General features: G+C 48.0%; 1 protein-coding gene across 3 annotated transcripts in view; it reads left to right on the top strand.

The window, feature by feature from the left end:
* COL4A6 (collagen type IV alpha 6 chain) overlaps positions 1 to 21424 on the top strand; it is a 257980-nt gene that overhangs the window by 231311 nt on the left and 5245 nt on the right. For 2 of the 3 annotated variants that reach the window (XM_036991397.2, XM_036991394.2), the window contains 19 exons: positions 2390 to 2461; positions 2739 to 2846; positions 3847 to 4068; positions 4448 to 4609; positions 6246 to 6416; positions 7148 to 7291; positions 7736 to 7861; positions 8315 to 8496; positions 10320 to 10383; positions 10935 to 11009; positions 11520 to 11627; positions 11721 to 11828; positions 12407 to 12478; positions 12791 to 12916; positions 16561 to 16677; positions 17008 to 17169; positions 17356 to 17454; positions 19017 to 19163; positions 19772 to 19888. In XM_036991397.2, the coding sequence (XP_036847292.1) occupies positions 2390 to 2461; positions 2739 to 2846; positions 3847 to 4068; positions 4448 to 4609; positions 6246 to 6416; positions 7148 to 7291; positions 7736 to 7861; positions 8315 to 8496; positions 10320 to 10383; positions 10935 to 11009; positions 11520 to 11627; positions 11721 to 11828; positions 12407 to 12478; positions 12791 to 12916; positions 16561 to 16677; positions 17008 to 17169; positions 17356 to 17454; positions 19017 to 19163; positions 19772 to 19888 (2382 nt within the window). The remainder of the gene's footprint in view (positions 1 to 2389; positions 2462 to 2738; positions 2847 to 3846; positions 4069 to 4447; positions 4610 to 6245; positions 6417 to 7147; positions 7292 to 7735; positions 7862 to 8314; positions 8497 to 10319; positions 10384 to 10934; positions 11010 to 11519; positions 11628 to 11720; positions 11829 to 12406; positions 12479 to 12790; positions 12917 to 16560; positions 16678 to 17007; positions 17170 to 17355; positions 17455 to 19016; positions 19164 to 19771; positions 19889 to 21424) is intronic. The other variant, XM_073227970.1, reaches the window with a different exon arrangement.

The raw sequence follows: 21424 nt of genomic DNA, 5'->3' as shown, positions 1-21424 counted from the left end.
ACTAAGATGCTAGAATCTTGATAACCAGAGGTGCTTTTCATTTGGAAGATGAATTTTGGCATTAAATGGGGAACATTCTGTATAATTAGATCATGGGTTGCACTTACCAGAGAATGGATAGAGCTAATTTCTGCTTTGTTGGGGAATACGTCTCTTTACATCTCAGAGATGTAAAATTGAAGGCAGAGATAAAGTAAAAGAGCCAGATACCAGAATGACTTGAAGTCCTTACCTTCTCATCATTTTGACCCTCTGCCTGAAATACTCAAGTGTGGTGTGGTGGGCTGTACAGGACAGGGCTAAGGCAAAAGGGAAATAGGTCTTTGATTTCCTCTGGTTTCTGCTCATCTTCCTTTATGTCATTATTTTTTCTGTCCTGGGACCTTTCCAGATGCTGGTCCTTGGCCCCATCGTCCAAGTTTTGTTTGTAATCTGGCTGTCACAGGTGAAAAGAATTTATGCAACTGATCTGATAAATTGAGGATGGATGGCTTCATGTTTGGACCCAGCCCAGGGATATTTTTATTTTACCCAGTTTGTTTTTTAAGAGGTTAAGCAATGGAACTAGTGTTTGACACATTGGAACCAGTGGGCTATTGAAACAGCTGGGGCATGGGAGTCGTCTACAGGACCCCTCTCATGATACCACCTAGGGGTAGGGAGGCAGTTCTCCAGCCTAGGCCAAATGACCCAGGCCCAAGCCAAGCACAGGATGGACAGACCTTTCACAGTGAAGCACCTCATCATGAGGTGCTTGCCCATACAGCATATTTCCATAGCAGGAAAATAACCCTCAGAAACAGATCCATCATCTTAATGACTGACAGGGTGGAGATGGATGTGACCCCGCCCCCCTCCCCCGCCCCATGCAGGAAAATCAGGTCTATGGCCATCTCCCCGCCTACAGAAATATGACTATGGGAGCCTGATGTCTAGAAGGCAAAAAGTAGCCCACTTCTTCTATTCCTCAATCAAAATTGGGGATCGAACAGTAATAATGTATGGTTAAGGAGCTGGGCTCTGAAGCCAGGCATACCTGACCTTGTATCCTAGTTCTGCTCCTAACTAGTTGGTAGATACTTAACTTCTCTGAGCCTCAGGGGTAAAATGGGAGCTAGTTATCTACACAGGCTACATAGTGGCGACACTAACCTGACTGAGGTTAAAAACTAGGGATGGCCTTGCAGGAGTTCCCCTGAATACTCCTCTTTAAGTAAAATTTAAAAACATACTCAGTGAGCACACACCGGGTGCCAGGCACTGTGCTTAGTTCTGTTAGCATTATTTCATATAGTCCTCATAAACACCATCTGAGATAACTAGCTCCTATAGAAGTGGGTTTGGAGGAGGAATGCCAGCAGTTGAGTAAGCAGTCTGAGTCATAGTCTGCATACCTAACTTTGAGAAATGCAATTTGTGATTTATTTTAAGTGCAGGCAAAAGCTATAGTACTTTATTAGCACTGTTGGCTCTGCTGCTTAAAGCAGACCTTGAGGGATTGTTTTAATGAATAGGCAAGACCAATTTTAATTAGCAGAGCAATTGTTTGTAAATGGCACTTGAGGGAGCCAACAAACAATTCAGCAGTATTTTATTAAACCTCCCCTCTGTGATCTTACAGGCTCTTTTTATTTGCATTATGAATGAGCAAGGAAGAATTTGCTAGGAGAAAGGCCGTGCATGCCAATTTCAATGTCTTGAATACTGGAATTGACTTCCTCTTTTCCCTGAGTAGCAGAGTCAACATTTCAAATGAGGAGCTGAGAGGAGGGCCTTTCATAGCCCAGAGAGTAGCCTTCACTATTTTCCTGGTACAGACATATGGGTACATCTGACCAACCACAATCCGTAGGTTTCAGTAGATCCAAATGAGGTATGTCGAAATAACCTAAAGGTTGGGGAAAAAGCCTGATTCCAGGAAAAAGGCTGACATGTGAACTTGAAAGGTCTTGGCTTCAAACTCTCCAATCTAGTCGTGGGCATAATGGACCCTAGGACTAACCCCAGGCACCCACCTGAGGGAAAGAGGCTCCATCTGAGGGCAGAGTGAAGAGGCAATTGACGTTTGCTGATGTTCCTTCGTGGGTCACCTCTGGGAAGCCTGGTTAGGGAGTATCCATGGCATAGATAACTGCCCATTGAACACTGATGGTTTGGGAGGTGATGCCCTGTGGCACTTGGACATGATGAACGGTCTTACCTTAAGGAATTTCAGTAGAATAACTCCCAAGAGATTCTGATACCAGGATTTTTCTGCATGGGCTCTTAGCTGCTAGGTGGGAAGAACTTCATCGTCCCATTTGATGGAATGGGAGGAACGGAGCATGCTAGGTGGAAATTGTCTGTGACTCAGTGGGTTCGCCAGATGCTTACATATTACCATTTACAGGGATCACCTTGCCTTGTATTATTCCTGGGTCATATGGTCCATCAGGATTCCCAGGAGCTCCCGGATTCCCAGGTATGGAACAAGGCCAGAGAAAGCCACTGAGCACACTTGTAAGGACCATGAGCCAAAGGAAGCAGAGGATATCCCAGTAGCATTTGGGGATCCCCATTCATTCTAAGAGGGCAGTGTTAAGTATTGAGGAAATAGAATGGCTGCTGGAGAGGGTTGTGTGGGGAGGTGAGGGTAAGAGAGGCCCTCTAAAAGACCCGGATATTTGATAGAATGTCACAAATCATACCGAGCTACACTGACTTTGCTTCCTCCTCACCACTCATATTTGGGTTTGCAGGCCCTAAAGGGGTTTATGGTCTCCCTGGGAGTCCTGGCCAACCTGGATCACGTGGTAATAAAGGAAAGCCCGGAAGTCCAGGATTGGTTCACCTCCCTGAATTGCCAGGTAAGGAAAGGAGCTTCTCCTTACCTGCTCCTCCTCTTGTGGAGGGTGTATCTGCGTTGTAGTAGCCCTCCACCAATTATAGGGCCTTAGGTTTGTGCTCTGGTATGGGTGGGATGGTTCTGATTTCATACTCAGGCAAGACAGAGCGGAGAGCTAGAGAATGATAGCATACAGAGCAATAAGGGCCATTTGAGATCAGCTGGGACAACCCCTTTGCTTTTAGATGGGAAATTGAGGCTCAGGTGGAAAGTGACTTCCCTGAGATCACAAAGCCACTAGTGACAGAGGTAGGACTCTGCCAGGTTGTCTGACTGCCAGTCCTATGGCAGTTTACTGGGTCAGCTCCTTATAGGTCAGAGAGTGAGATTCAGATGAATCACAGGAAGTTGTCCATTTCTAGCCCTTTGCTCATACCCTGTCTTTCCAAACTGAGCTTCATTGTTCTACACTCCCCCAGTGTCTCTCAAACTGTGTTCCCTGGGCCAGCAGCATCAGCATCACCTGGGAACTTGTTAATAAGGCAGATTCTTGGCCCCTTGGCAGAACTGCTGAACAGAAACTCTGGGGGTGGGGCCCAGCAATCTGGATTTTACCAAGCAATTCTGCCCCCTGGTGGTTTTGACCTAAGCTCAGTTTGAGAAGCACTCCCGCTCCATAGCTCAGGGCTCATCTTGGGCCACCGGACTCGGGGTTTATTGATGCCTCAGTTCCCTCCACCATCCAGGAAGAGAGGAGCATGAGAGCGGGGATAGATGACCCCAGAAGAGACTGGGCCTTTGACAGGAGGTCTTGGGTGTAACCTGTGCTCTTCGGCCACTGTAGGAGTCCCAGAAGCAGCAAGTTCTCCCAGGACCACAGACTCCAGACCTTCAACAGAAAAGGCCCACATTATTAATATGTTAGCTTTTGTAGTGGGAAAAAAACCTCTCTTAGAGATCTCTAACCAGACCTATTGCTTCTAAACTTCCATGGCTTTTTATTTTTGCCTCTTTACATCTAGGATTTCCTGGACTCCATGGAGAGCAGGGCTTACCAGGGTTTCTTGGGCTCCCCGGAAAAGATGGCTTGCCTGGGGAAGGTGGAAGTCCAGGCTTACCAGGTTCCAAGGGAGCCCCTGGTGACATCCTTGGTGCTGAAAATGGTGCTCCAGGGAAGCAAGGCCTACCAGGGTTGCCAGGGGACAGAGGATTTTCTGGAGATACTGGCCTTCCAGGATCCAAGGGTAACTCTTCTGCCTCGCTTGTTTCACAATCTATAGAAAGCCTTTCAGTGATCAGTATACTTGCATGAGTCTGGGGAGATGTATTAATTAGGGAGCTAAAATGAAAAGTCATTTTATTCTGTCCTTCCCTTTTTGGAACATTTCTTTAAATTGTCTGAATCCATTCTCCTATGTTAGTAATTCCAGAAGTAATCATAGCTCATAGTCAGATTCTTGCAAACCCACTGATTTACTGTTGGAAATAGCAGCAAGGCTGGAACTGAGACAACAGTGGCACCTGGGATGTTTCCTGGGCCAAGTTCTTCCACTGGAAGTTGGTTTGGTGACCAGTCACTGCTATCAGTCCAAGCTGTGATCATCTACCCCTTCCTTTCATTAGGTTTGCTTGGGAAGTCGGGCTTGCTTGGCCCCAAAGGTGAGCGGGGCAGGCCTGGAACACCAGGCCACATGGGCCCTCCAGGCACTCCAGGGTCTGGTGGTCTATTCGGCGTCAAGGGCAAACCCGGACTCCCAGGAGCACCAGGCTTTCCAGGCACTTCAGGTAGGTCTTACGGAGGAGGAGCCCCAACGTGACACACTTAAGCTAAGCCCTGGGCCCTGGCGCCCTGAGGGGCAATAATGGCAGAGTGACTTGGTCCAAGTATAGAAACAGACTGACTTGCCTATCGTCTGAAGTTTCAAATCTCCAGTCATGCTTGCAGTGCCAAGCAGAGCAGATTTCAGCAGTTTAGCTTCCCAGATATCCCCACAAATCCCTCCCGGCCCCTCCCTGATGGCATCACCCCGCCTCCATGCTTTGGCCTCCCTCCTGCCTTCCCCAGCTAGGAAGGTGCCCTTGTGGCCGAGGTGGCTCTGGCCATCTGCACTGCCTTCACTGGGGCCATCGGGAGCCTGCTGTGGGTTGGGGGGAGAAGCTCGAGGAGAAGGTGACCACGTAGACGCCTGCCTGTCAGGTGAGCATGCCTCTGAGGACCCACGGCCAAAGTGGCTTTCACTCATCAGTGGGTCCTGACAGCCCCGGGTTCCAGCCTAGTGTTGGCAATTTGCCTTTCTCTTCACCACCCTCCTCACCCCGCCCCAAGGACCACGTCATCCCCGCTTACTCCTGGCCACGGGACTGAAGTTGAGGTTTTGCAGAGCCACTAATATCCTGTTTATCCCCTTTGTCCTTCCGTGTTTCTGGGCATAGGCTGTGCAGGTGAGAAAACGGCATGCAGGCTCACAGACTAACACTGCCACAGCTTTGCTGCTCAGGGAATTATCTTACTATGCACTATAACCCAGCAAGGCCAGGGGTCCCTGAACTCATGCTGTGGGGTTGGCCCCATTGAATTCCCTTCCCTTTTTGCAGAATCCCCTTCACAGCCTCCCATTAGAATCCTGGGGCTTGCAGCTACTTGATGCTTTTCAATCCATAGAAAGCCAAGTCAGCCATTCATTTAGGTCCTTGGGGGCCCAAATACCTCTGTCGTCCCTGATTTAATCCTTTGCTTTTTTAATTTCCTTGCTTTGTACCTGAACATTCCACTTTGGCAGCAGCTCAGGAGGTTAATCCCATTGACCAACTTAAAGCATGGTGAAAGAAGTGTCAGAATGCTTAGGAGACCAAACGGCCATGGGGATTTCCACAGTCCTTGGCACTAGGGGGTCTTTCAACCTTAATGCCAAGGAACTGGCTGACTTAACTGCTTGCATGAGGGATTAAAAGGGCAGCCCTGTATCCATGGCTCCCTGGGAGGCTGAAACAATGGCTCAGCTTTAACCTCTGCTTCACCGATTGGCTCAGGAAACAGCCATTGTGCCGTGATTCAGTCTGGAAGTACCAGGCAACTAGAGTCCAGTTGCCACCCTGGCTTCCCGGAGCTCCATTCAGAGGCTAAAGTATGAACCACATTCATAAAGGGGAAAGAGGTTATGATCAGAGGGGGTTTGCTTGTCCTGCCAGCCACTGTGCCATGCTGGAAATAATAGCCTTTGGCACCGTACTCTGAGTGGTAGGTGCTAACCCTTTGGCCAGCTAAGAACTCTGCCTGTTAGCCCATGTAGGTCATTGTTAAAGGGCCATTTACAAAACGCAACAAGCCAACCAACCAGAAGCCATGGGAATAGACAGTGGACCAAATCTGGACAAAGCCTCACTTGACAGCTATCCTGTGTTCTCTTCTGTGCTGATTCAGGACATCCTGGAAAGAAAGGTCCAAGAGGAGAGACAGGTCCCCCTGCACCACCTGGAAAGGGAGGTCTGCCTGGCCTGAAAGGCCTTCCTGGATCTCCAGGGCTAATTGGCTTCCTGGGGAACTCAGGCTTGCCAGGAGGCGCTGGGTTGCCAGGCCTGCCGGGTCCAAAGGGTAAGTGAAGGTATCAGGAAGGCAGCAGTGTGTGGCAAAGAGGAGCATCCATGCACCCAGCTTGCCCCCTACTCTGTGCCTGGGAAAGGAGAATGGGGAAGGAGGTGGGCAGGGCTTTTGCAGCAAGATCGTTGGACAAGGCTAGTGCTAAAGGAGGCCTCCCCACCCAAGGTGAGCCACCCTCACTGCCTGCTGGGTGGCACACTGAGCAGAACAGCATGGTCAGTAAAGCCCAGGACAGTAAGAGTCACACTTTGTTCATTCAATTGCTTGACCCCTGCCCACAACCTGATAGCTCTCATTTCCTGTGAGTGTCCTACTACACAGCAGCGGTTGGGCAGGAGGCATCTCCATTTTATACAGGGGGAAATGACGGGTCCAAGGCCACACAACTGGTTAGCAACAGGGCCAGACTAGGGCTCATCTCCCTGCCCCCCTGGCCCTAGACTTTTTTTTTTTTTCCTGTGCCACGTACGTGCTCTAACTTGGCAAATCATTAGAGAAATGCCCACCTCTTCTTTCTTTTCTGTTGCTTAGGGCCATAAAGTGGAAAGGCATAATATAATATGGAATTACTAAGAGCTTAGGCTTTGGAGTTAGAGAAATCTGGGTTTGAATCCTTTCTCTGCAACTTGCTAGTTGTGTGCCTTTGAGTGAGTTGTTTAAGCTCTCCGAGCTTCTATTTCCTTGTATGTTAAGCATACATAATAGAAGTTCTTGTTTCTCACCAGGTGAGAAGGGGTCTGTTGGACCAACAGGCTTTTCAGGCATGCCAGGTGTCCCTGGAATTCCTGGTGTGAGTGGATTAAAGGGAATCCCTGGGTCAGAAGGAAGAATGGGGCCATCTGGACTGGCTGGTAGGCCTGGTGAAAAAGGTAAGCTGGGGAATTGAATTCTGGAATTGCCACCCACTTATGCTTCCCAAGGTACATTGTTTATCAACTTTGTCATTCGTGTGGCTTATACCAACCCTCGTTTGGATAATAAGATTTGGGGCTCCTGAATGAAGTTCTTTTAACCCAAAAGACCTAATCACTCCTGTTACCACTGCGTGTTAGAGGCCTCATCATGAGTTCCCAGATGCTCCGTGGAGGAGGGTTTTGAGTAGGGTCTAAAGTTGCTGGTGGACTTTGGGCTTGTTGAAGGAGAGGGCATGCACACAAATGCAAAGTTGGGGAAACAGGCGAGAATGAAGCTGGGAGGGCCCCAAAAGAGGGCCCAGGGGTGGTGTGGGAAGTGCTGACATGAAAGGCCAGCCCATGCCTGACCCTGTGTCTAAGCTCCCTCTGATGTGGATATCATGGTTTCCCTTCCTGCAGGAGACAGAGGCAACCCAGGGTTACTTGGAATACCCAGTCCCAGACCTCCAATGCTGAAACTTCAGTTCAAAGGAGACAAAGGCTCTTGGGGCTCAGCTGGATCTGACGGATTTCCTGGGCCCAGAGGTGCTGGGCAGGGAAGGGCTAGGAGAAATGCCCAAGAAAGGTTTTACAGCCCAACTCAACTTCTGTCCTGAGAAAAGGTCCTGCAGCCTAAGGCCCCCAGGGCAGCTGCCCGGATGGCAGCAGGGGCACCAAGGAAGCTGCCTTCCCTGGGCCCAAGGGCTGCCTGAACCTTGGAGATTGCCAGTTTTCATTGCCACTGTGGAACCAAGTGTTTGAACCACAGGCTGTTGTGTCCCTGGAGGAGCCCGGCACATAGTGGGGCACTGAGCAGCTTTCCCAAGGCTGGAGCTGGGGGGGCCCTGACCAGTGCCCCATAAGGCTGAAGGCTCCGCCCCACCCCTGTGCCTCTACCCCCAAGCTCACTGCCTGTTTGTGAGCCAGGGCACCTGCACCTTGGGGAGCAGATTTTCTCTAGCCCAGAGGCTTTTTCTGAGCCATATGCTTCTTTCCCAGGTGACAAAGGAGAGGCTGGCTTCCCTGGGCCACCAGGCTTGCCTGGACCTCCTGGCTTCCCCAGCACCGTCAAGGGACTTATTGGGAGACCAGGCCCCCCTGGCTCCACAGGACTCCGGGGCTTACCTGGCCTGAAGGGGTCCCCTGGAATCACAGGTTTCCCAGGAATACCAGGAGAAAGTGTAAGTGTGCCCAGATGTTTGTTCTCCACTAGGAAAGAGCCACTAGAACAGGAGAACATGACCCTGTTGCCCATCTTTCTCAACCCAGCCCTTTTCCCTAGCTGTCTCCACACAAACCTTCTCCTCGAGTTTGACAGGTCTTGCCACCCTTTCCTGGACATCCCGTCCTCTGAGCCTCTGTTCCTGTTACCTCCCCCATCAGGTATACCCTCCTTTGCATCTGCCTAATACCTGCTGTGCCCAGGCACGTGCTCTGCCAGGAGTCCCTGAGCTCCCCCGCTGCTGCCACACTACACTTCTCACTGCTTATATTGATTGTAGTTGGTTCTGCGTAGGTCTGATTTCCTCAGTGAGATTGTTAGGACTTGAGACGAAGAACTGTCTGATATGTTTTTTATCTGCACCCCCCAGCCCGCTTCCTCATTGAGTGTGGTACATCATTATGAATTTGATACTGACTTCTTAATGTTTTGATTTCAAGAAAGGCAAAGAATCAAAGCCAGTTTCTCTGGGTTCTCAGAAGGTAGGGTGGGAGAGTAATGTTAGCAATGAGACAGACTTGGCTTTGAATCCCAGCTCCATCATTCATTAGCTCTGTGATTTTATGCCTCTTGCTTAGCTTGCCTGAGCTTCACTTTTCTCATCTGTGAAAACTGGGGAATAATATTCAAACCTCCTTCACACAGTAATGAGGATTTAAGTGAGATGATACATGTAAAACACTTAAGATTGTATTTGGCACATGGCAGGCTCTGAATAAATAGTAGCAATAAACTAGTAGTATCTAAAGGACCGAATGAGCTGGATCACAGAACACCTGTGCTCCTTGCAGGCAAAGTCCCTGTCCTTTACAAGTGCCAGTCCATCTGGTGGAGAAAACACACACTTACACCCCCCTCCCACACCCCCCCCCACATCCCTGAAGCAATTGCAAAGGAAATAATTCTCAGCTGGATGCTCGTGACTACTCATGCACTAGGAAGGAAGGAATCAAAGTGGGAAGGCATTCTGGGAGGGGTTCCAGAAGGAGCAAAGGCTCAGAACCAGCAGCTGTGGCAATGTGCAGAAAAAGCCAGGTGAATGTGAGGGGTGCCCGGGGTGGTGGTCCAGTGAGCTCAGTGACCCAGTCCAGAACTCAGACTCCCACCCAAGGCACTAGGTGGCATGTCTTTACTGGGTACATCTCCAAATGAATCAAAACCAGGAACCAGGAGAAGAACTGTACTGATAGCAGCTGACATGCCCACTTCCCACGCAGAGCGTTGGACATTAGCCAGTGAAGGCAGGTTTTCTTGTAAAAATAGTAACATTAGCCCAAAGTCAGACTTCAGTACCTGCACATATACAGCCTGCTACCTGGGGGCAGAAAGACTTCATGTCCTTTGTGGAAACTGGCAAAGCTGGTTCAAGTGCCACAGAGTAAAACAGTTTTTCTTGTGCATAATGGCTCCAGAGCTTTGGCCAGAATGGTGGTAGCCAACTGGCTGCAGAGCATACCAAAGGCCTGGCCTGCTGTCATAGTCTGTATTTTCTAAGAGACTTGCTTTGAATGGCCACACCTTGATTTCCCAAGATTCCAATTTTGATAGGCTTTGGGAAGTTATGAATGACAAGTCCAGGATTAGTCTGCAGATGTAAAATCACTAAGTATGCATTTCTGCCCTGTACTCATCACCTTCCCCTCTGCAGGATGCCCCTGAGTCCACTCCTGCCAGAGTACAGGATAGACACATCTCAGGCACTTGTTCAGGGAAAGGACGGAGCTAGGAGGGTGGGAGGCCCTGAGCTCTGGGCAGAAATAACGATCCTATGTTGCTTTGAAGGGTTCACAGGGTCTCAATGGAGCACCGGGGCTCCCAGGAGCATCTGGTCTCCCAGGTTTAAAAGGTAGGGAGCATTTTCTCCTTTAATGTGTTTTTCCAGAGCAAGGTGGATTTCTAGTCAGCCCAGGGCTCTCCTGGGGAGACTCTGTGTTTAGAGGAAGGTGAATTGATTTACATTTCCCCTTTGGCAGTCTTTGGTCCTCAAAGACATGCGACAAATAGTGGTTTGACCCACCTGACTTCCAGACTCAGCAGAAGGAGAATCTTCCCCTGCTGAGCCCAGCCCACTGGGTCAGAAAACTTCCCATCCCTGCTGTCATACTGTTCCAGTCCAGTGATATTTTAGGGCCCCTCCTAGCATCTTCTCTGCTCATCCTGAGCCTTGTGATGTGCTTCCCAATGGAGATATCTACCTGTAGCAGCATTTCATGCCAGTAGCCTGGTAGCATCCCAGCCCTTTGTTGGTGATTAGTCACCTTTTGCCCAATGGGTAATTTTGTCAAGGAGTTCCTCTAGCTATATGGAATCTGCAAAGGTTTCACCTTCAAAAGATCTCTGCTATAAAATCAACTACAGCTTCTCCTGACCTCTTGAACAATGTCTTGATATCCCCAGGAGATCAAGGCCAGACTCTTGGAATTTCTGGTAGTCCGGGACCCAAGGGACAACCTGGGGAGTCTGGTTTTCAAGGTAAGCCTGCAGTATTTTTGCCTCATGTGTCTGCAGTATTTTTGCCTCAACTAAGGATCAGAAGGAGTTTTGGAGGTCAACCCCAAGTTCTGCAATGTCTATCCAGGGCAGAAAAATTCCTACTTGACATGTTTCCACTCACAGGCAGCCCAGTTTCCCCAAGCAAACCAGGCTACTGTTCCTTCAAGACTCATAGATTTATGGGATAAGTCTAAGACCTTTGGGGTAATGTCATCCACCCCCACCTTAGTTTATAGCGATCTAAACTGCTCCTTGAAGATTTCCACCTATTGCTCCTACTTCTGGGGGCACTCAGAACAAATTACTTTTCAACTGGGCAGCACCTTTCAAATGAGAAGACTGCTACCACAATCCTTTTCTGAGTTTCTTCACTGGCTCTAGCTCCCTTGGCCATTCCAGTGGCTCCACCTTCCTACTCACCCTCTTCCCTGGATGAGCACACTGCCTAAAATGTGGCCTGATCACTCAGCTTTTTTCTTGGTTTTGTAGGTGTGAAAGGAAAAGGTGGACCAGTTGGTGATGCGGGTTTTCCAGGAAACAAAGGTGAAGATGGAAAAGTTGGTATTTCTGGAGATACTGGCCTTCCTGGCTCCCCAGGTACCATGCCACTTGATAACTTTATTCTGATAAAGTTAGGATTAGCTTCAAGCCACGACCCATTCTGAACTTCTATCTTGGTTTCACTTTGAGGACTGCCCGGGATTCCAGGCATGAGAGGAAATCCAGGACTTCCAGGTCCTCCAGGCCATCCAGGGGCAACTGGGCCCCTGGGACCCCCTGGCTTAACAGGAACCAAAGGTGTGTGTGTTTTGGAGAAGGTGGTATGGGAAACGGTCCTTCCCTCAAAAAAGGACAGCAATTGCTTTATATTAGGAGACACTAGCTAGGGTAAAGCTATACCCTGGAGTATCATTAACTGGGCCTCATGAGGGATAATGGGAAAGGAGGATGAGGAGGAAGAAAGGAGATCAAGCTGAATGGGAAGAGGACAACACAGCAGCCATGGGGAGAAGAGTTAGCAAAGAAGGTCACTGCATGGCATCTGTAGCCTTTCCCTGGCTCCAAGGTGGGGCAGCAAGTGTCTGGGAGCTGGTGACTCAAGGCCTTGGTGTTGCTACTCTGTTTTTCTTGAAGATACCTAATTATCCACCACCCTGCTCTTAAAGCTGGATTGGTCTCTAATAAGGGTCAAGAAAATCTAGATTGGTGGGTAGAGGTTAGGGCTGGTCCAGTCTCCCTTAGAGCATTAAGTAATGCCTCCAGAAGGGCCATGACCTTTCAAATGAGGACTTTGCAATGTTCTTGGGGTCAGGGCCTTTGCTGGCCCTTCATGATTCTAAGCTGCTGGAGCCCTCTCTGATATTCTGTCCCCTCAGGTTTTCCTGGATATCCTGGTTTACATGGACTGAATGGGCTTCCAGGAACGAAGGGGACCCATGGAAATCCAGGTAAAGAAGACACTCAGGGGCAAGGAGAGCACCAACTCCTCCAGAAGCCTGGTGGGGGCTGGCCATAAGTTCCAGACTGTGCTATAGCCCATATCCTTGGATTCACTGATCTCCTTGCCAGCTCCCAATTTGGGGTACTTTGATGTGGGGAGGAAGGAAGATGGGGTTTGTCCTTCTACCCAGAATGAGCTCTCCTTCCTGTTATTTCAGTACTCAGCCTCTGGTATCTGTCAGGCAGGCCCCCAACAAACGAGTTAGACATGAGGGCCTCACTCCCACTGTGTTCTATCCTCTCTCTGCATCTCCTCCCAGGACCTAGTATAACCGGTGTGCCTGGGCCAGCTGGCCTGCCTGGTCCTAAAGGGGAAAAAGGTTCTCCAGGAATTGACATCGGACCTCCAGGGAAGCCAGGCATGAGAGGACAAAAAGGAGGCCAAGGTAAGTAGCCCAAGTCAGGCCTTAGAGATGTTCAGTGAGGCCTGGCTGGGGAGCCAGGGTTGGGGTTCAGTAGGGCTATACAGCACATGGGCCTGGGCTGTGCCTGTCTTCACATCTCTAGGAATGTCAGAACCCAGCACAACAGATGCTGAAAAGGAGGGTAGGCCATGTCTAGGGCTTTCCTGCAAAGCACAGTCCGACAACAGTCACAGGGAAAAGCCCCCCAGCCTCCAGTTTCACTCCCACTCTCATTAGCCTCAAGGCCTCTCTTGCACACTTGGTCACTGGCTGAGTTTAATGTGCCCCTGAGGAACAGGGCTTGTGCACTTACTGAGAGGTTTGCCCGAAGTTCCTCAGTGTCCAGTGGGGATGGTACTCCCAGGGCCCTGGGAAGACAATGTGGCTGCTGGAAACAGCCCAAGACTTAGAGGATAAATGCCTCCCTAGGCCAGGCAAACAGTAGGCACTCAGATTTGTTGGGTTAATGGAAAGTAAGTTTTGCCCTAATCTCAGCCTCTGACTCATCATATTATCTGAAGTCCCTTTCTGAGCTTCTGTTTCCCCATTTCAAATAGCGACAATGAATTCTAATTTTTTAACTCCCCTTAGGAATGTTCTGAAGACCCATATATACCCCACTCAATGTAGAACACAAACTTACTGGGGCATCACAGCCAAGAGCATGGGCCCTAAAGTCAGACCACTAGATTCATTCCAGCTGTACCTCTCATTAGCTAGACGACTTGAGCAAAGAAGTTACTTGCCCCTCAATCCCAAACGAGCCTTTAGTTTTGCTTTTCTGTAAAATGGGCATAATAAGACAATCTACCTGATAGGTTGGGTGAGGAATCAATGTGGAATGAGGTAATATATATGAAAGGACTTACTGCAGTGCTGGCACATAGTAGGTACTCAAGAAATGGCTGGCCATTATATCATTACATTGTTACCTGGGGAAATCATCTTTGCAAAATGTGCTGTCCCTCATAATCCTGGGGGACCTGAGGTCCCATCACATTTTATTTGTTTATGCGCGTGTTTGTATAACATGCATTATGTTTCCCAGGAACTCTGTTCATACATTAATTCATTTTCTGCTGCATTTTATACCGGTGCACCTGCTGCCTCTGTGTTTACTCTTTCCTTTGGCCTGGACCAATCTGTTCTTTTCAGAAAGCCAGCAGCTTCCCCAGAGAGAGGGCTCAAATAGGATCTGAGTCAGCAGAGAGTTTACGTAGCTTCTTTCACAGGAGAGAGAAGAGGAGACTGAAGAGAAGCACAGAGGCATTTGCCTTTTTGGTTTTCAAAACTTGACAATGAATACCTGCCTGGCATTAAATTATTCATTTCCTTTAGCTATGTGAGGTAATAGAATCACAATTACAAATGCAGTGAACAGCATGCGTCAAGATGGATACATTGCAGGAACAATGTTGAGTCAAAATAAAAAGGAAAAAGAAAGCAAGTCATAGAAGAGTACATTTGGTATGATACCACTGATAAATGTTCATAAATAAGATTAAATGACCAATATATTGTTTAGGGTACAAATATGCATGGTCAAACTGTGGGTAAAGGGAATGATGAACACAAAATTCAGGAGGGGTTGCCTCTGAGAGGCAAGGTGGAGGGATCTGTGAAGGGCGTACGCAAAAATTTAAGGTAATGCTATCTTTTTTCTTAAATTTGGTGGTTGAAACACAGATGTTCATTGTACCTGGATTATTTTTACATACGATTTATAAATATTCTTCTGCTCATCTCAATATTGAATGAAAACATTGTTCTAAAAGAATATAGCAAATATAATATACCCCCCCATAGGAACCTATCTCTGTTTTGAGCATAGAAATTGGTATAAAATGTGAATTTACCCCAAAGAAAACTTCCAGAGCAATCCCTGTCTCTACAGTACATTGAACTAAATAACTTTAAATTATACCATTCATTTTCCTATTTGCAACTAAACATTTAGAGGCTGCACTTGAATATTTAAGGTTTGTTTTAAGGCTCTGACACTGGAATGAATTGGAAAAATGTGCCATCTTGCATTTTCATGTACTCATTTAAAGTGTCTTATTCTTACTCAAAGAAATATATGAGCTTTTTTTTTTACTACTACTGCAGGTCAGTAGTAACTTTATTTTAGGTTTAATAATATATTGGTATAATTATAAAATCAAAAAACAGGTAAAAAGAGGAGGTGGCTCCAAAACCCATGGGAACTTTTTAATAATCTGTGTTCTGCCCACACTATACTATCTGTGATGTCTTATTTATTGGTTTTACATAATTTCAGCATATATATATATATATGCATGTATATAAAGACATATATGTGAAAAATACAATGTCTTTCTTTTTGGATTTTTACCTTTGTGAGAAGGAAACACACTTCAAAAGTTCATCAAGACATAACTGACCATACTAAAAAGAGCACCGTAGGGCTTTGCAGCCTTTTTTTGTTTTGATTTTGTTTCTTTTACAGATCTTAATCATTGGAGACGTTTCTGGGAATATAGTTTTTCCTTCTCTGTATTTCCTCAGCATTCAATTAATTAATGAGCTGTTAAAACACCTGAATTAACCAATCTACAATCTTTATAAGTTTTCATGGATTTTTATTTCTTAACTAAAAATGAGAAATTCAACATTAATATTTTTGGCTTTTCCTATCATAAAAAATAAAATTCAACTTTAATATTTTGGGGTTTTCTTATCCCAAAGAAAAAGTAAGAATCACCACCACCAGAACAGTTTACCAACCAGTTTGAATCTATTTGTCTTCATTTAAATATTTTCTAGAATATACCAAAGTAATAAATACATGTCTTTCATGCTGCGAACACAGTATGGACTGCCCCATTTGTATTTGTGGCTTTGACATATTTTCCCATTAAGATTATCATCTGTATATTCAATGTGTATATATTACATAAATCTCCTGTAATCAGCTGAAATTTTTGGTTTTGAACATTGTAAGTCATTCCAAGAACAGAAAACAGGTAAAGCAGTATTAGCATTTGAGCAAAAAAGTATTCTGTATCTACTTTGTCCAAAAAGAGGGAAGGGATTTAGTATAGAGAAATTTGTTCTCTAGGTCATTAAGCAAGCATTTAGGTAATATCATGAATTTTCCTGTTTGCCTAAAAGGCCCAGAAGTTAGCCCTCAAAGATGCCAGGATGCACAGTGCCCTTGCCGCCTCCATTCTGATCCAGCAGGTGTCTTCTGACTGGCTGGGGTCTGTAGTCTGAGTGGCATCAGCCATAATTGGCTAACTTAATGAAATGTGAGACAGGGACAGTAGGTGTAAAGACACTTTGGGAAACTTTAATTCAGGTGCTGCACTCATGCCTTCTTTTTTTCCTGAGTTGGGGAAAATCTGTCTAAAATATTTCTATTACCACTGAGGTTGGGGAGCTAGAACTTTCTGAAGCTCTATCCCAGTTAAATGCAGCGCCTGCTGGGAGAGGGGAGTCGCTGAGCCCTTGTCAGCTAAGTTTGTCCACTAGCTGCAAAGATAGACTGAAGGAAGAAGAGCCCTCTGCTGGCGTTCGCTGCTCTGGCTCCCACTTACTGAGAGAGCATGGCCCTCTCCTGGGCACACAAAGCCCACTTAGCTGCTTTTATTTATTCTTTCCAGGTTTCCCAGGTCTCCAAGGCCCTGCCGGTCTCCCCGGTGCCCCAGGCCTCTCCTTGCCCTCAGTCATAGCAGGACAGCCTGGTGACCCTGGGCGGCCAGGCCTGGATGGAGAACGAGGTAAAGACTGGAAGCCCAGAAAAGGGCTGGCCATCACCTTTTGTCCAGTCATTGGGCAGGTCCTGTATACAGTCCAGCCTCATCCCTATTGCTGCATATGCATGGGCCTGCTCAGCCTCACATCCTGCCACCAGCAGGGATGCAGGGGACTGGAATGGACTGCATTTAGCAAAAAGGGTTAGGGAAGGTCTGGGCACCGGGACCCCACAGGCAGCAAGGGAACATTCTCTGCCTTGGGAATGGGCTTTGACTTCCTATCAGCCCTGGGGACTTAAGCAGTGGCCACTTCCTGCTCACCAGCCCTCATCCCTCTTCTGATCTTATCCCTAGGCCGCCCAGGCCCCCCGGGACCCTCAGGCCCCCCTGGGCCATCCTCAGATCAAGGCGACCCTGGAGACCCTGGCTTCCCTGGAATTCCTGGCCCTCAAGGGCCCAAGGGAGACCAAGGAATTCCTGGTTTCTCTGGCCTCCCTGGAGAGCTAGGGCTGAAAGGTACGGCTGCTTGGCTGGCTGTTGGGCCTTCTCCCACGCTACAGTCAACAAAGGCCCCTTCCTGCAGCCATGTGGAGAGAGGCCAGCTGATAATGCTCTTCCCACCCTCGCCTCTGTCTGTCTCAAGCCCCTGCCACCAGTGCTACCATGCCAGGCCCTGACTTGCTCTCCTTTGTACTTTGCCAGGCATGAGAGGTGAGCCTGGCTTCATGGGGATTCCAGGCAAGGTTGGGCTGCCTGGAGACCCAGGATTTCCCGGGATTAAGGGGAAGGCAGGGCCAAGAGGTGAGTTGAGCGCATGTGCGATGCTGAGCCTGAGCTCAAGGGAAGGGTCTGGGGGTCACATTCCTTCAGGAGTCACTCAATGGTCAGCAGGCCAAGGAAGCCTGGATGCCTGAAGCAGCTGAATCCAGCTCCCCCAAGCTGCCTCCATCAGCTCCCGGGACTGAAGGCCCTGCTGCTCTGCCACCAAGGGTCCTGCCAATGACCACCCCTGTCTGCATTAGTGGGCACTGGGTCTGCGCTTAGATCACTACTCACCTGTTTCCTCAACCCGGAAATGAAGAATGATCCTGCGCATCCATTGCTGCATCCCCCTCAGTCACACATCTAATCCATTAGGCAAGCCCTGAGGGTTGTGTCTGCTCAGCGTGCCTTACATCAGTTCACCTCTCACCACCAGCACTGCTGCCACCCTGTCTCAGCCACTAAGAGTTCCCATGTGAATCACTGCAGGGACTGCTAACCAGTCTCCCTGTTTCCATCGTGCATCTCCTCCAACAATCATTTCTCCTGACAGTGGTCAGAGAAATCTTAGAGAAACAAATAATCCACTGGCTTCCCACAGGATAAGAATTAACTATGGCCCACAAAGTTTGTGGTGCCTCCCTTTTCCTCCTTATCACCAGCCCTTCCTCTTTGCTACTCACTGTGCTCTTGCCACACTAATCTCTTTCAGTTATCGAAACACACCATACCCTGGTGGTCCTCAGGGCCTTTGCACATGTTAGTTCTACTTCCTGGAATACTTTTACCACTCCCTCCACCCTGGCTCCCAGCTCCTTCTAATGCTTTAATGGTCTCAGCTTAAATGTCACTGCTTATGAGACCACTTATCATTCTCTCAAGCAAGTTCTCTACCCCTTAGCCCCCACTGCTCCCTCCCACTGTCGCTGGACTGTTCATCCTTTGTAGCACTTCTCACAGTTTGCAGCCAGATTAATGGTATTTGTTGGGTTCTGCATTTTTAATCTTTGTCACCAAACCATAATCTCCGTAAAGGTCTATCTTATTCACTGCTCTGTTCCCTGACCTGTCATGGTCTTGTACATAGTAGGCACTCAAAAAATACTTGTTCAGTAAATTTGTAAGCAAATCAGCTTATTTGGCTACTATTAGTAAGCCAGCTGGCTGGGGTCAGTCCTAGGCTCTGATGCCAACTGAACCTCTGGGGTTGGACTCATCCACTCACTTCCTTGGTACTGTGCTCTCACTGGGGAGGGAGTAAACCAGCCACCACAGCCCAAACAAAGGCTCATCCCACCGTATTTGCAACAAACATTTCCTGACTTGCTTATAACATACTAGGCCGTGTGCCGGGCCCTGAGGAGATAAGATGAATATAACCCAGTCCCTACCCTCAAGGAGCCACCAATCCACTGCCGAGATAGATGGGTAGAGACGACATTGTGTAAAGCTTGGTGAGAGCCATCCTGGAGGTTGGACTGGAGGACAAACAAGAAGAACAGAAAGCTGGTGATTAGAGGCAGAGAGGAAGGCTCCCATGGTATCCACCCTGGCTGCCTCTGCCTCCGCCTGACATTTGCATTTCCCCTACCTGCCCACAGGCTCTTCTGGCCCCCAAGGTGCTCCTGGACAAACACCAGTTGCGGAAGCTGTCCAGGTGCCTCCTGGACCCATGGGTCTACCAGGCATCGATGGCATTCCTGGCCTCACAGGGGACTCTGGGGTTCAAGGCCTTGTAGGCCTGCAAGGTGAGGAGGGCACCCAAGAAAGGGACTTTCTGGGGTGCTGAGACAGCCTTGGCTGAGAGGCTGAAGCAACTGGCTGGGCCTCTAGCTCACAAGGGGTGCTTTCATCAAGTGTTTCCTCTGCTCTTTCACAAAGCTCCCAGGCCTCTTGCCAGGAAGGAGGCCCAGCAGGGCTAGCAGTTGTACTTGGCTTTAGATAATGTGTGGGCAGAGCACAGCAGCTACTCCACACAGCTTGTCCATCACTAATGTGCTGTTGAGGGAAGGAGGGAGTATGGTGGGGGATAAAGAGCAAAGGAGAAAGCCCTGGGCTGGGGGACAGGAAACCTGACTTCTAATCCCAGCTGTGCTCCAAATGGAGTAAGTTAGCAGTCTCTCTGGGCCTTGGTGTCCTCATTTGTGATATGGGGCACCAGCTGTTGCCCTGCATGCTTCCCAGCGTTGCTGGGAGGAGAGGCTCAGCCTTGAGCTGAGTATGCACGCCAAGAGGATGGCCAGTGCGCCCTCTCCTGGTGAGTCCTGGGCATGACACACAAGCCACGTTTCTCAGGGTAGCACTCCTCAGGACCCTCCGCATTGGGAATCCTGCTGTGGGCCTTCTCTTCTTTCAGGCTCCAAGGGTTTACCTGGCATTCCTGGCAAAGACGGCCTCAGCGGACTCTCCGGCCCACCTGGGGCTCTTGGTGATCCTGGTCTCCTTGGACTACAAGGCCCTCCAGGATTTGAAGGTCTGGCAATATCGGCACTAGGGGGCAGAGGGTTTTTGTGAAGATTTGAGGCTTGGGGGTGAGTCAAAATCACAAATCTGGGACTTAGGAAACCTGGTGGTAAAGCTTGACACAACCATTTGGCTGGAAAACTGGGGCTCTCATCCATTCGTTCCTACCCACCTCTGAGCCTGTGAAAGATAAGATTCCTGTGTTCTGGAAGGCAAAGGACGGTTCCAAATTCTTTTCTGGATTCTCTTCCAGCTCTTAAGAGCTATGACTCAATACCATAACATGGCCCCTACCCCGCACCTCCCCTTTTCTATCTAAGGATTCTGACATGAATGGGAGGGGACTTAAAGGATAAGAAAATCTGAGATAAGGTATGGCTGTTATTTGCCTCACCTTTTATATCACAGATGGCAAATCAGTTGTCCTGAGTGGAGAACAATTCTGAGGCTTGGTGGGAAAGTGGTGTGATCAATCATCCACATCTACCATGGGCAGGGGAGGAGGGTATGATTTTTGCCTTGCTAATTCCAACTCTGCTTTTGCTGCTTCTGATTCAGCAGCTACTTGGTTATCTCCTAGGAGAGACTGCAGGGCCTGAGGATTAACTCCCTCTGCCCCCTCACCGCCTCATAGAGAACCCAAGGCTGGTAGCTATGGGAGGGAAGCTGGATAGTGTGCTTTTGAAAATTGAAGTATAGTTGATATACAATATTATATTGGTTTTAAGTATATAACAGTGATTTGACAATTATCTGCATTATTAAATGCTCACCCCAACTAGTATAGTTACTATTCGTCAACATGGAAGGATGTTACAGAACTGTTGACTATATTGTCCATGCTATACTTTTATCCCTGTGGCTAATTTATATCATAACTGAGATTTTGTGCCTCTTCATCTGCTTCACCTATTTCATCACCCCACCTCAACTCCTACCCCATGGTAACCACCAGTCTCTTCTCAGGGTCTGAGTCTATTTCTGCTTTGTTCATTTGTTTTGTGTTTTTAGATTCCCCATATAAGTGAAATCACATGGTATCTGTCTTTTTCTTCCTGGCTTATTTCACTGAGCATAATACCCTCTAGGTCCATCCATGCTGTCACAAATGGCAAGATTTCTTTCTTTTTTATGGCTAAGTAATATTCCATTGGGTATATGTATCACATCTTCTTCATTCGTCTATTGATGGACACTTTGGTTGCGTCCATATGTTAGCTATTGTAAATAATGCAGCAATAAATATAGGGGTGCGTATATCCAAATCAGTGATTTTGTTTTCTTCAGGTAAATTCCCAGAAGTGACATTGCTGGGTCATATGGTATTTCTATTTTTAGTTTTTTGAGGAGCTTCCTTACTGTGGATAGCATGCTTTTTAAAATGGGGACTCCGTAGCCCCATACACCTGAGTTGGCATTCCAGCTCTACCATTTACTTACTAGCTGTGTGACCTCTGAGCCTCAGTTTCCTTATCTACAAATTGGGGCAATAAGGTTGTGGTGAGAATCAAGTGAGCTAACGTGTATGTAAGGTGCCCTGCTCAAC

The sequence above is a fragment of the Manis javanica genome, chromosome X (genome assembly GCF_040802235.1).
Source record: "Manis javanica isolate MJ-LG chromosome X, MJ_LKY, whole genome shotgun sequence".
Lineage (NCBI taxonomy): Eukaryota > Metazoa > Chordata > Mammalia > Pholidota > Manidae > Manis > Manis javanica.
Note: the sequence above shows the minus strand (reverse complement) of the source record. Positions and strands in the feature narration are given on the sequence as shown.